Source organism: Falco peregrinus, chromosome 3 (assembly GCF_023634155.1).
Source record: "Falco peregrinus isolate bFalPer1 chromosome 3, bFalPer1.pri, whole genome shotgun sequence".
In the NCBI taxonomy this organism is placed as follows: Eukaryota; Metazoa; Chordata; class Aves; order Falconiformes; family Falconidae; genus Falco; species Falco peregrinus.
Genome location: NC_073723.1, coordinates 76,878,760 through 76,894,115, shown reverse-complemented (window position 1 = coordinate 76,894,115; position 15,356 = coordinate 76,878,760). Strand labels below are relative to the sequence as shown.

The 15,356-nt window shown below is 37.1% G+C and overlaps 1 protein-coding gene across 4 annotated transcripts in view; it reads right to left on the bottom strand.

Annotated features, from left to right (window-relative positions):
• The window catches only part of PTPN3 (protein tyrosine phosphatase non-receptor type 3), a 132,709-nt gene that overhangs the window by 45,726 nt on the left and 71,627 nt on the right, over positions 1 to 15,356 (bottom strand). For all 4 annotated transcript variants that reach the window (XM_055799765.1, XM_055799766.1, XM_027794457.2 and 1 more), the window contains 3 exons: positions 9,991 to 10,163; positions 4,936 to 5,070; positions 3,261 to 3,437 (listed from right to left, as the gene is read on the bottom strand). In XM_055799765.1, the coding sequence (XP_055655740.1) occupies positions 3,261 to 3,437; positions 4,936 to 5,070; positions 9,991 to 10,163 (485 nt within the window). The remainder of the gene's footprint in view (positions 1 to 3,260; positions 3,438 to 4,935; positions 5,071 to 9,990; positions 10,164 to 15,356) is intronic.

Below are 15,356 nucleotides of genomic sequence, written 5' to 3'. Positions count from 1 at the left end.
CAAAGTATTTAGCAGCATGCAATATACTTAAAGAAATGGATAAAGAAATGTTAATAGCTCTGTTTTATGCTCTTGAAACTAAGAGCACATAATTTATCTTCTAAGTTGTGTACTGTTTTATAGAAAGAAAATGGAACTTCATTGATTCCCTTAAGTCAGTAACCACACCAAGGAAGAAAATCGATTATTAAGAATATAATTATACTTGGTATTGTCAGGATACAAAAAAAAAAAAAAGGTGTATAGAGAAATAAACGCAGGTGTACGTACTCTGCTAGCAGCAGTGGCTTCTACAGTTCTGATACCTACCAAGGTTCCAAACATGCCTTGGCAGGATTAGGTACACTGCAAATCTTGTTACATGAGTTTTACCTATGTGTTTGTCTCAAAAAGCACTCTAACACAACAGAACAGATTGAAGGGAGGTCTGTCTTGAACCACTTGTAGTTTTAATGAAAAAGACTTAACACGTTTCCCAAGGGCTGAAATGAAACAGGTGAAAACTAGCTCTCACCTCTGAAATGCTGATGGCAGCCTGAAAAACAGAGAAGAGCCATATCCTGTGCTAACTGCAACTTGCAGTCTTATGCTTCAGATGCAGTAAAAGAAACTGATGTGAACACATTTAGTTTACAAAAGTCAAGCAGATGCATGATTATAATTAAGATTTATGGTCCCAGACATAAGAATTCAGTGATTAAAAATCAGCTTTGTACAGTTGTTTGCTAGTAGCACTCCAAAAATATTTCAGATTTTTTTCATACCACAGCTATTTATTAGTTATAATTAGCAGTAACTAACACTTTTTTTTTGTTTTTATAGCTTCAGAAATCAGGCTGGACAGTAAAAAAAGAACCCTCTAAAGACAGTGTATATTAGCAGGACTATAAGAAGCTACTCTTGGCTCTCTTCTAATGAAAAAGAGATACTGAAATTGCAAATTATTTTTTTCCATAACATGTTTCAATAATGTCAATTCAAATCTACTAAAAATCAGGATGGCAAAAGTGGGTAAGTTGGCTTTAAGAGATTTATCAGTACACTGCAAGGTGTTTTATAGTTAATATCTAAATATTCCTGAAGCGTGGCAAAAGTCCAGGACAAGTGTAATCCCAAAGATACACAAGTTAAACTTTTTACTTATAAAACAGATGTATCTGACAGGGTAAGATTCCCTCTTTCATAAAGCATTCAGGGTAAGATTTTAATACCTATATATACTTAAATTTTACTTTACATCTTTCAACACAGCAAGTGAGGCAAGTAATGATTACTTTAAGAATATCAAAGGAGAAAAACTGGAATGTGGACTAACATAAACTGTTTACAACTTCTGTGTAAAGAAGAAATTTTTTCATTTGTACGGTTACTCAATTGTTAAAAAGGAAAGTATTAACGATCATGTTATTTCACAGAATTCTAGCAGTCAATACAACAAATGATCATTCATTCCATGTGTTACCATTCTTTCTCCAAAAGACAAACTTCAAATTTAATCAGATCTATGCAGGCATTATTTTTAATTACCTGCAGAGTATCAAATATTATAAACATACCCAAGAAACCAAGATTGTGTTGCGGATAAGATGTATAGAAAATTTGGTTTATATGAGGTAATAACAGTAATCTTCTCCACAGTGAGTGATATTACTCAGATACTGCATCGTCATTTAGTGCTCAGAAAATAAATGAAATGAGATTTTCACTGTCTGAGAAACAGCAATAAAGCAGGCTTTCCCACTCCATTCTCAGTAGCCATAGGACTGGCAAAAGAGGAAGGGAAGGAAAAAAAAAAAACTACAGGGAAGAAAAAAAAAAAAGAAAATAAAGAAAAAACCCAACAACGTACTAACTGGCAGGACAATTCCCCTGTCACAGAACACAGCATGGCAACTCAGTTTTCTGTCTACAGAGCTTCTACCCTCATCATCTCCTCTTATAGTCTGTCAGTATTATTACTCAGAAAATACTTCAAGTGTATAATCTGTAAAATGTTAAAACATAGGGAAGACGTGGCTTTCTATCTACAATTGTTGACAACATCTAGATGCATTGCTTTCATTTATTACCACAGCTATTACTGGCACTACTATTACTAAGGTTCATCTGACTTTCAGTCAGAAAAATAGAAAAACAATATAAAACACCACAATGACAAACTCCAAATATGCATACAGCATGCTAATTTTCCCTTCTTTCATAGAAACCTCTCTGCTGTAATGCAGTGCCAACATTATTGTATTAGAATTTGAAGGAAACAGTTTAAACCTAGAGTTTAAAGCTACAGTTAGTAGCTGCACTCTATCACAGAGTTAAGTCCTGTCAGCTTCCAATAATACACTGCTTCTAAAAATACATCTTGCTTCAAAGTTACTCAGGATCACTAGAAACCACTTTCCTTTTGTAACATTACAAAGGAACCTGCATTTTAATACATGGTATTCTCCCCAGCTGAAAGTTTTGAAGTAGCTCTGTTTTCTTTTTGAGACTGAACAATCAATAACTTTGTACATTATTTGTAAAATAAATGCTGTGTTTATCTGGAGTTACTCGTTAAGAAATGCCTCTGTAAGAAAAGAGTGAAGCCACACAGAAAATGTAATATACAAGTAAACAAATAATCAGTGCACAAAAGACAGGTGCTTCAAGTGGTTATACTGATGCAAGGGAGAAAAAAGTTGGTCCTCAAGGGATACAGCAAAAATGCCTCAAGGCAAAAAGCAGAGGCTGCCTTTAGAGCAGAAATCTACAGTTCCTCTGAAGAAGAACAAGATGGATGACTGCTAGCATTGTTATATTCTTGTGTTTACTTAAATGTAGTACCTCTTTCAACTGATGACGTTGAGCTGACGATGTGGAACACTGAAAGAGTTCAGTAAATCTCCCCCACCCCACCCCCCACCCCCAGCAAAAAAATGAAAAAGGTTATAACAGGTAGGAAAGGGTAGCAGAAGCTACTAGGACTCAGGATATTACAGATATGAACAAGCATGCCTTAATAACTTTTCTAATTTTACTGAGAACTCAACTACTGATAATCGTTTAGGGCTGAAGGGTTGGTTTGTTTTTAACCTGTCATTTTGTATCACGGCATTTGCAGTTTAGCAATTTGTCAAAATAAAGGTTATGCAAACACAAAACTGTTTAAACTCATTCTAATATTATAATGGATGGTGATTGTTTTATACTAAAGCTGTTTAGTTTTTTTGGTGTTTTTTAAAAGTCAAAATAGGCAATGAATTGTTTGCAGCAGTTCTTACCTCCTCTGTGGACTACGGTTCTGAGAGAACTCTGAATCACTGTCCTTTGATGTTGGAGAACCCTTATATGTATAAAAAACATCCTCGGTTTCAGTAATATAACTAATCTCATTTGTAAGGTTATCTACAGACGAGTGTCGTGGTTTACGAATTTCATGACGTAGTCTAGGACTCCGCCTTAAAAATAAGGAACATAAACACAATTTGGAAGGTCAGAATAATTAATTCAAAGTGAAAATTCTATCCTATTGCAATCCACGTTCCAAAATCTTGATGACAAGTCTACAAGTCTCACTTTAAATAATCAATTTTTAAATACTTGGTATGGTATACTAGGCAATCATACACTACTAGGTTCAGTACACTGAACTGATTTGTTTTTTTCACCTCTCTAAAACGCCACCTATATTGTTAAAGTTCTAATCATAAGACAATTCAGGTTGGAAGGGACCTATGGAAATCATCTAGTCCAACCTCCTGCTCCAAAGCACAGTCAGCTGAGGTCAGAGTAGGCTACTTAATATCCAGTCAGATCTCAAAATACTTGAAGGATGGAGACTGCACAGCTGCTCCAAGCAACCACTGATCAACCGTCCTTGTGAAACAGTTTTTCTTTATGTCCAGACAAAGCCTGTCTTTTTGCAACATATACCTGTTGCTTCATCCTCCCCATCCTGCAACACTGAAGAACCTGGCCTCATCCTCTAGCTAGCCTCCTCCTCTGTATTGCCAGGCTGTTATTAGGCATCTGGGAAATGCTTGCTTCTCCAGGCTAAACAAATGCAGGTGTCTCAGCCTCTACTCATAGGGCAAGTGGTCCAGTCTCCTGAATACCTTGGTGGCTGGTGACCTTTGCTGAGCTTGCTCCAGTTTGTCAGTGTCTTTTTTGTATTAGAGGACACAAAAATGGCTGCAGCATTCTAATAAGGTCTAATGAATGCCGAGCAACACGGGGATAATCACTTCCCTTGATCTACCATCCATGCTTCTGTTAATACTGCCAGGTTGCTATGGACTTTGCTGCCACAGCACACCAGATAGGCTGCAAGCTGTTACATGAGCTATGAAGATTACCAGGTCTTTCTCCAGACAGTTCATCACAGACAATACTGTTGCACTTGGTTCTTCCTTCACAGGACTTTTCATTTGTCTTTATTGAATTTCATACAGTTCCTATTGGCCCCTTTCTTCAGACTATTAAGGTTCCTTTCAATAGCAGCCCTGCCCCCAAGCTAATTGACTCATCCCCCCAGTTTGGTGTCCTCTGCAAACTTTATGAGCAAGCACTCCATTGCCTCCTCCAGATCACAAAGATGTTACGCAGGACAGGCCCCAGAATAGACCCCTGCAGTATTCCACTTGTTATCCAGGTAGAGTACACAAACAACTCCCCTCTAAGTCTAGTCATCCAACCATCTTGTTTTTTTAAAAACCACCTTGTTGTCCACCCTTCCAGAACATGTAGTCTTAGATTGGGTATAGTATTTTGGCAGACAGTATCAAAAGCCTTCCTAAAGTTGAGGTGACACCCACTCATCTCCTGTCATCATACATATTCTCAGAATAACAATGTTTGAATGTATACATACACACTACATAATTATTCTGCTAGAGTACACACAATTAGAGAAGGTAGGAGGCTGGAAGGTATGGGAAAGGCTGAAACTGCATTTACCAGTTAGGGGTAACAGGAGGTGATCGAGAAGGAAGGCTTTTGGTCTCTAGATGCTCAACAGATAAAGATCGCCTCATAGATGGGTTCCAAACCATCCCACCTATAACTTTTCTGCAGTACTGGCTGTTTACAGACCTGCAAAGAAATAAAAAAAACTGTATATGAATCATTTTGCATAGAAAACTTAAACGAAATTAAATAAGTTTATGAAAGTCAGTTTTATAATTCATGTGTTTTAAAGGGTCCCCTGTGCTTACCCTCCTTACTTATGCATTTGCATTCTCACAGAGCCATTTGGTGTCCTTCACTTGTGGCAATAAAACTGCTAGTCCTTGCAACAAAGCTAATCACAAGCTTGGGTAAAAATAACTTTTTCTGAAAGTTATTTTTAACCCAATTGTGTTTAAGAAGATGGAAGGGAAAACAGGAAATTCAGTATGTCCTATTGGCACTAAACCAAGTGCCTGACAAAACATCAGGTTCAAATACAGGCAAAAGATTCTAAATATTCTCTGTTAAAGCTCATAAATGGGTAACAATTCACTAATGGTTTCACTGAGCACAGGACTACTTTAACCATCAACCTGCTGCCTCAGCAAATAAGAGCTACAACATACCATGCTCCATTTCCAGAAGGAAGCCACATTTGAGTGATGTGTTCCTTACTGGAATAAACCATTAGGGAGAGATCTGACGTGAAAAGGGAATCTCCGAGTCTGGACTGCTTCTTTTGACAAGAACCTAATAAGATAAGGGTTGCATCCAAACCAGAACCTCAGCTAGGAAAGCAATAAAATTATCTTACTAGTTGAATCATACAGCATAAAGGTATTTTTTTTAAGTGGACTGAAATTGAGAAACTTTTATGCATGTTTTTACACAACATCTCGCAAGACAAGCAGAGAGATGAGTTGCCCATACTCAGGTTTACAGTTCTAGGATATCTCATGGGAAAGAAGCAATTTATGAGTTACAGAGAAAGCACCTTTGTCTTGCTAAGTCTTGAGCTGTATGTAATGGGCAGCTGGGACAGCAGAGTATTTGAGGACTTTGCTGTAGAGCTGAAATGTCTCAATTTTACATAGCATTAAAAAAAAAAAAGTTGTTTATGCTGTGGATATTATTCATGCTAATATCAAACCTTTGCATGGTACTGCTTTTTGTTTATACAAGTAAAAGAAAAAGCAACCCAAAGTTTTTTTTTTTATATATTTGGAAGTATTTTACAAATCTTGTTCATGATTTTAAAGCAAAATAATTCCTTCATCTTTTAAACGTATATTTTTAAAGCTTCTCCCAGTTTAAAAAAGGGGAAAAACTTAATATGAACATCTAAAAATCAGCTTACCCATGTATGTTTTTAAGTTTAGTAAACACACAGCCCACGAACTTCAGTGAAAGCTTTTGCCTGTATTATCTATTTTATTTCTGTAAGTCTTCTGAATACCAATGACAAGGCACCAATTGCTCTACTCTTCTTCAAACAGAGTTTTTTCAAAGAAACCTTATATGAGTGGAGTGGAGAGGGAGAGTGGAAAAAGAGGATGTATTACAAAAAAATGCATCTTCAAGAAGTCCACATATTTTTATTATTCAGCTTTCTATTTTTACAAGTGCCTGTTCATGCATTTTGCAATGCAGGTGTCTTTTGAGGAGCATTGCAACTCATGTGATAAAAGTCAGAGCCCTAACCCTTAACCCCTAACTCTGACCACAGAATGATTTTAACAATATATTCTCTAGATATTTCAGTTAAGGTGGCAATCTCCTGAACTCCAAGTAGCTGCTCTTCATATGTCAAATACAAGCATATTGCTCAGCAAACACACTGAGAGGCTGCCAATGCCTTTCTGGAATGGGCTGTAATATCTTGAGGTGCCAGTTCCTTGCTCCTATCTATTACCAAGCTTATCCTTTGTGAAAAAACAGGTAATTTTTAGCTTTTGAGCAAGGAATGAGAATGTGCCTGGGAGAGGTTATCAGCATTCAGTCTAGAAACACTGAATAAACTTATGTCTCAGAATCTGGGAGATGTGATTCAGCCTGCCTTTAGAATAAGGCTTACAGGTGATTTATACAACTCAGCAGCCTAATTTAAATGAAATTCCACTGGCACCTTACACTAAGAGAATCTAGAAGGGCACAGTCACGTGCAAATAAATTTTACTGAAGGGTTGCAAGAGATCAGCTATCTGAACTGATGCAATAAATGCTAGGATAACTGCCTCATATGAGTGTAAAAGAACACAGTACAAGAAAACCACAAATTTCAGAGGAAAACCTGTGATACTTAAGGTGATAAAACCTGAATGTAACCCCCTTCAAATCTGACAGAAGATGAAAAGGATTCTTTTCATCCAAGTCAATCTTAAAATCTCCAGACTTGTACCGTGTGGTTGGTGGGATTTTTATGTGCACGCGTGTGTGTTTGGGTTTTCAAGAGGTTTTGTTTCTTTTTCTGAATGCAAAATTTTGTTCCCTTTCATAAGAGAGAATGCAGAATCCCTTTTTTTGGTTGCATATCTTCCATATAAGCTCAGAGCCATCCTTAAAAAGGAACGTGCTGTCCTGTATATTCCACAATCACAAACAAGTAGGAAAGCAAAATTTTTCAATATGTGACAGATGATTTTGAAGTGACTTGTTCACAACTTTTCTTAAATCTTTTGAGAAAATAATTTGCTAAGTGACAGTGACCAAGTTGATAAGAACTTGGAATTTTCCAGAATTGTTGCTTCTTATGTGCTTTAGCAGTCTCTGCTAGTAAAGGTTGCTGAGTCACTTCTGCCTCACATAGATCCTAACTTTCACACTTGTTGCTGCCATAAATATGGCCAAAGGATGTAGTAGTAGAGAGGACATCATTAAGCTGATGGAAAATATCACAGTCAACAGTTTTCCCTAGAGATTCCTTAAGAGCCTAAATAAGCAATTCACCAGAGATAATGCCTGAGAACATGAAATTACTTGAAAATAAGTCTTTCTTAGTAACTCAGTTCAACAATGAGAACTATACTGCATGTTACATGTTATTAAGCAATTGTAACAGTAAATTTGTTGAAAATCAAATGTCTGGTAGAAACTGGAATGATATTAAAATGGTACCCTTTGGAACTCATACTGGTTTCTTTTTTAATATCACAAGGACTGTGCAATACCTGTGTGTGCACACACAAGCATCAGGATTTTGCAAATTTGACAGAAATAAAGGACTCCAGGATGTGACAATCCTACAAGCTTTGAGAAAGTCACTTCCTCAAAACCTTCACTATAGGAAGAACAAGTTCATACCACTCCATAGAGGAACTAATTCTCAAAATATACATCTGTAAAACAGTACAAAATTAGATTACTTTAGTACAACTACTTGTTTTCACTTGTTTGAGCTATGATATAGTACTAGATGAAAATAGGAATTCCACTCCAGCAAATAACATTTTCTTTTTTCCAGCAGAAAGCATTCTATCAGCCTTCTTACTGTTGGACAGCCCTCACGGGTTAACTGCTTCATGTACAAGCAATACAAGTCCACATGGTATGAATTTCTGCAGTATCTAAAGAGATGTGACAGTCTGAAAAGCCAGAGAGCCAGCAAAGTCTGGGAAGCTATCTGAAGTATGATGACATCACTCAAAAGTTAAAGCTTATCCAAATAAGAAAAGAGCATCAGTCTGACAAATTAAATGTAAAGTTAAACTGTTAAGGGAACACACGGCAAAAGAAAAAACACAGAGTCACACTGTCCACAAACAAAAAGAGAACAAAAGACTTCTCCAAAAATCATCAGAACAAACGGGTTTCTAGAGAGCCTACAGATTATCAAAAGACCAAAGAATGCTCAAAAATCTCACATGTAAGAGCAACGACTTAAGACTTTCTTTTTCATTCACTATTGATACGAAAGATTTTTGGTATGTTTCATGACATTTTTTTTCAAGGGCAGGGGGAGACAGGACATGGATATAACAGGCTACACATGACGAGACATTTTAGCTGAACTGCTGATAAAAATCACTGAGACTGATACTTATCAAAATTCTAAAAGCCTTGAAGATGAAACAGCAGCATTACTTGAGTATAACCTCCCACTTTAGTGATTTAATCTACTCAAGATTTCAAAAAGGCATTTGACAAGGTTCCTTAAACCCATAGAGAAACTAAGAAGCTAGGGAAAGTGTCCTCTCACTTGGAGGAATTACCTGTTCACTTGTGACAGAAAAGAGAATAGAACAAAAATGTTTCAGGTTTATAGTGAAAAAAGATCAGCACTGAAGTCAGAGGGATATGTGGGGGGGGCTCTTCTGCTCAACATACTCACTAGTGATCTAGAGAAAAGAGCGAACAAAGTTTGCTGAAGATATTAATCACACAGGATGGCAAAAATAAAGGTCAATTGTGAAGAAATGCAGGACATTCTAATGTCAAGTGACTAGACAATAAGATGGCAGATGAAGTTTAATGAAGTTAGGGCACAGTTGGCACATATGTGAAGGCACAATCCCAAATTCATATAGCAAAATAACAGGCTCCGAGTAGCAGAACCCAACAAGGCAACTATAAGACTAAATGTCACAAAAGTGGTATCTTGAACACTTGGATGGGACAAGGGTTTTCATCTCGATGACAGTATTAAATGGTTGGTATGATGCACTCCAGAAATCAACCTAACACATTAAACAGAATGTGTATATGACACTAAGGGGTAAACAGTTCAAAACAAATCTGTTCTGCAGATTCTCTTATTGAATCATTAGCTACATGACATTTTTACTTTCTAGTGTTTATATACCTCAAACTGAAACAGCAAGTTGAAACAATACCAGTAAAACTTATATTTGAATGTCTTTCTAGGAAATTATAAGAAACGTTCTATTGTAATGATACCACGTTGCAGAAACTGAAGTCACAGCTATATAACTTGTCAAATGGTTCACATACAGGCTGGGACACAGCTGTGAGCAGAACTGAACTCTTGTCACTCCAAGTTGAGCTATCACTTAGACAGGTGCTCCCATTCCCATTACAAAGCAAAACATGCTTTCACACAATACTTACTTTGCTGGATTTCTAGAACCCAGCGTCCAATAATGTGACAATATCTTTTTTTCATGAGGTAGGGACTTCTTTGCCTGAAAAAACGTGTGATGCTCTACACAAGATTTCCATAGATTCTTGCATGCTCTGTAATTTAACATGTTGAAGGCAACAATATGCTCTCTGGATTCATTCTGAAACAGTAGGAAATAACACATTTCAATATATACAAGCAGATCAAACACAGTAAACAAGCTCATAAAAAAAACCAATAAAATTACTTTTAGCTTAAATAGGAAAAAGGCATTTAGGGAAACAAAAAATCAGCATATAGTAGATTTTGAGCTGGAGATGGCCAAAATAGCCCAATGACCATATGAAGTTCTAAACTGCAAAACAGACACTTCAAAAGTTTAAGCAATACTGAAAAACTATTAAGTTTTTTAGTTCCTAATCTTTACAGTGTTAACAAAATAAGTCTTAAGTGGTGAAGATTTTGTATATACAGGTGAAATATTAAGTAGCTAAATATAGTTTCAGGTTTCCAGTCAGATCTTGACCTCCTATGACAAACAAAATTCTTTTACACATTCTATTACGGGTGCAAAGGAAAAAAAACCCTCAAACTTTGAATTCAAACTCTTCACATCATCACAGAACAGTTGGGATTGAAAGGGACCTCTGGAGATCATCTAATCCAACCCCCTGCTAAAGCAGGTTCCTCTAGGGCAGGCTGCACAGAATCATGTCCAGAGGGGTTCTGAATGCCTCAAGAGAAGGAGACCCCACAGGCGTCTGGGCAGCCTGTGCCAGTGCTCAGTCACACTCAGAGTTAAAAAAAAAAACGCCCTTTGCATAAGGCTTCAGTTCTACCATGTTCTTTCAAGACCCACAGTATGCAAAAAGCATCTGCTTGATAGTCTTCTAGAAGACACTAAAGATGTTAACAGTGATCCATCCTGGGGGAAATAAAGTAGCTGTGATGGGACTGGAGCTGCTGCTACTGCTGTTCAGATCCAGTCCCTCCTTTCTGGATGGTAACAGACCACAATGAGATCAAAAGAAAGCAGAATACAAAGCTTGTTTGTCTTGGTTGTTGTTGTCTTGCAAACTCTTACTTGCAATTTCAGTGCCAAAGTGCCAGTGAAACACAGTTGTAACAATTGTGCCACCCACATTAATGTCCTTACCAACTGTAGTACTTGTTGAGCTATTTCAGATCCCAAGAGTTTTGCACAAGATGTTTGCAGCTATTTCTATTTCTCTTTTGCACAAGAAAGCAGAATGAAGAGTAAAGCAAAGAGGAGAAAGGAAGGTAACATGACACCCGAGTTAATTGCCATTACAGCTCAGCACTGCAATAAAAAAAGCAAGTTTTTGATTTAATCACTCATCTTTTCCTGCTGTCCTGCGTTATGACCGAATTTTGACAACCGAGCATACCATTAGGCTGGCAACCATCTCAGTAAATCTGTCTTTCTAGCTCATACTTTGGAGGAAGTCAGGATTTGGGTCGCAAAGCCTTTTTATTAAAGAACTCAAAGATCTAACAAAGGTCTCTCTCATACAGCCCAGCAAGAAATCGAGGTCCCAACTGTGTAACACCTTGGCTTCTAGTTGCCAATGTCCTTTGGTTTGTTCACAGGAACAATCTTGCTGGGAAGTAACTACAGAACATTTTGTCTGGAATATGCGGTATTTTTCTTGTGTTCTTGTAATGTCTAGGCAACATTTTACAAATGCTATGTATCAGAGATCAATGCCACGTTCTGCATATCATTTTATGACTGGTGCTATGACTTAAGCCGCTATTTTAAAAAACCAGAGAGAATCTCAAGATAACGATAAAAAGGATTTGCCTCTTGATTTCACATAGACACTGTAAAACAGTTAACTGATTGAAATCTTTCAGGATTGTTTTCCCTATATCTATTAAAATATATTTTAATTTTTTTTAAATAGGGTTTTTTAAGCAGCAGGGTTTGTTATTTGAGCCTTATGCATAATGGAACCAATTAATGTTTGTCAGTTTGCCACAGTAGCTTCTAATTAGCTTATATAAAATAAAGCATGCAAGCACCATGAAATTTTAGCTCAGAATTTCTTGCAATATAAGAAGCATATATCACTTAAAGATTTAACAACAAATGGATTTCTGCCATACTCTCCGTTGGCTGAATACCACTTGAAGTGTTTTACTATTCCAGAAGACAAATAAAAGAAAGCACTGGCCTTTCAATTGCTACACAAATTAATCCAAACATCTCAATTACACTGAAAAGCCATAGTGTAAAGTTAAAAAAATAATGTTAGATTAATTTATTAAAATGTAAAGTTTGAAAATAGAAATGAAACTTGTCAATATCATAGGTGTGTTCTTCCCCACTGTTGTCACAAAACCTTTTTAGCAGCTTTTAAGTGGGCTAAAAGTCTAAATATGGACTTAAAGTAGGATAAATACTTTCAGAAGTTTCAGAAAAACTCGGTCTATTTTTAGATTAACAAAAGGTTTTGTTAACATAACCATCTGGCTCACTAACAGGCCACCTTGCAAACTGCACTATTAAATCTATGTACTGTTTTAAAGGCGAAGACTTCTAGCGGGACCCAAGGATCTAATGCCCATCATACTTCCCAGCTCAAGTTCCAAAAGAACGGTATTTTAATAGTTCTCCAGAAAACAGTATTAGAGAAATTTATGGCCAGTTACGGTAAGGGAACAGTTCTCAATAGCTAAAGTGAGTGTCCTGCTCTTTCAGCACCAGGGAAGCTCTTTGTGTCAAATGTATGTCTATTCCATTCAGAGAATTTGAAAAAATATCTACAGCATAGCAAATAAAAATATATTTTAATATGCAGAACATGAAGTTGTTTTTAAGCATTAGATAAACAAATTGCAAATAACATTTCATTTCTGTCAGCTTTAAAGTGTTGCCCGTAAGCCAGCATAGCTCCTATTCCTACCTTAAATCTTGCACCCTTTACTAAATCTACGTATCATGAGCTTTTATAGCATCAGACATTCACTGATTCATCAGTCTTGCTCCCCAGTCCTTATGTAGCTGTTCAGCAGAAACAGAAACATTGCATACTTCTATCACGTAGCTGATCAACAGACTGAAGCAGTGGGAAGGTAAAAGAGGTGGCGAGTAGCAGGGAGAGAGTGAGATAAGGTAAGATGAACCTTCAGAACAGGGGCATAAGGAAAGAAAAAAGGAGTAAGAGAAATAAGGAGAATAAATCAATGAAATACGGCACATCTCAGATGACTGCAAATTCACAGCCTTTGAGAACTTTCTGTAGATTTTGTTAAGAAATCTCCATATGACATACAAAACTGAAGTGTGATAGCATTGTTAATATCTTTAATAAAAATTTGCCTATGAATATGTAGTATCTGCTCTGCTTTCCCCACATTCTTCCATCTTCCTTACTTTCAGGCCCATTTACCTATTTTCTCCTGTACTTCCAAGCAAAAATCTGATCACTCAAAAGACTGACAACACCTGTCATCTGCCCTCACAAACCCCTTGATCAACCCACAGTTCTAGAGAAAACCTCTAGTAGTACAGCTGCGCCCTCACTCCCTTGCCATTGCAAGAGCAAGCTTTTCCAAGCAATACCACTGAAGTACTGCAGGCGTGCTGCCCTAAATTTCAAGCAAAGGGAGCTAACTGACCAGTATGGACATACCTAGAGATTTAATAGCACGCCTGGTCTCCTTTTTCATGTCTACTGAGATACACTGATGAGGTACACTCATATTACTGTCCGCTGTTACTGATCACTCTCAGAGAGTCCTGTTCCTATGTTTACTCTAAAGACACATTTGGAAATTGCTGTCCGTACACTTGCCCATATTTGTATACTTGAAGATATTTAGAATTTTAAAATGTCTACTTATCAGTGAATTTTTAATCCACCAATCTAGAATAAGGTAATACTTGCAAGTGTAATACAATTACACTGAGCGTAATACAAATACAATTACACACACAACTTAGTAGACTGGTTTGCCAACAACTCATTTCTTCATACAGTGATATATATGAACACACTGAGACAAGCCTGCATATAAACAACCTCTTTAGAAACTTACAGCTTGGCTTGCAGATAAAAAAAACGTATTTAGAAACTTACAGCTTGCAAAAAACTTAAGACCCCTCTACAGTGCATTAGGACATAACTCTCTCAGAAGAGAAAACAGTGTCATTTGCACATGCTGTGTGTGTCTGTATTAGTGCAGTAACACTACCTCTAGATATAACTTTGTTTACACATAAGCCCTGAAAAGTAAGAATGTGTACATGCATGCACAGTCCTCAAATTTGGAAGATAAGCACCAAAGGACAGGGGGGAAAGATGAAATACCTCCTTTTCGGTAAAAAAGCTTTCCTAGCAGTCTGTCTTCAGCAGGCCTTCTAACCAATGGGGGTCAGAGGGTCTTCTTGTAACACACCTTTAAGAGCTCATTTACTACTGGAAAGAGCTTCCATAAAGTTTAGGTGTAAGATAACACTTACCTTTTACTATCTATTTGAGTTTCATCCTCAACTGAATTAAAATATTTATATATCTGCTGGTCACTAATTTCTGTATTTTTTTCGTCATATCAAATAGTCCCTTCTCTTTGTAAAAAGATGCCTTAATTTATCTGTTCATACTGTGGCAGCACAATACTGTAAACAAGATTTCTTTTCCCTTATTACATTGAGTAATATATTACAACTGCTCTGCAAAAACCATACAGCATTCAGAAGACGACTCTTAACAGCAGAAAAAATTAACATCAGTTTCATGAGGTATCTTCACATATTTTGCCAACTTCTAAAGCCCTCCCTGTTATATGCAGCAGAAGGTGCACTATTGCCCTTTCCAACCTCAAGTCTTTCAGCTGCAGAGCTCTCCTTTTCACCAGAAACCCTCCTTGCTCCCAGAACTCTGAGCCCCATAAGCAGAAGGGACCTCATAACGTCCTCATAGATGGGATAAGCAGCTGTTTAGTAGATTCACTGCACTAAGAAACTTTACAAAACATCAAAGAGAGCAGCAAATGCTAGCAAGAAAAGGGAAATATGCTAGGTTACTAAATACTGTAGAAAGGATTAAGATACGCATTTCCCCCAGGTCTCCAAGGGAGAAGAAACCTGCATGGGAACGACGCAGTCCAAGAGACTGAATGTGGAAGGATTCAGTATTGGAAAGGAAACAAACACGGGAAACACAGTGAGGATAAGGAGACCGCAACAGCAGTAGCAAGTTAAGAAAACAGAATTTCAAAGGCAAGTTACCACAACAGAGCCTTTTGATCAGCATTTTGTTGTCTTCACATTTAAGGCAAAAAAACTTAACATGACCACTTGAGCAAAATAAAATTAAATGACTAC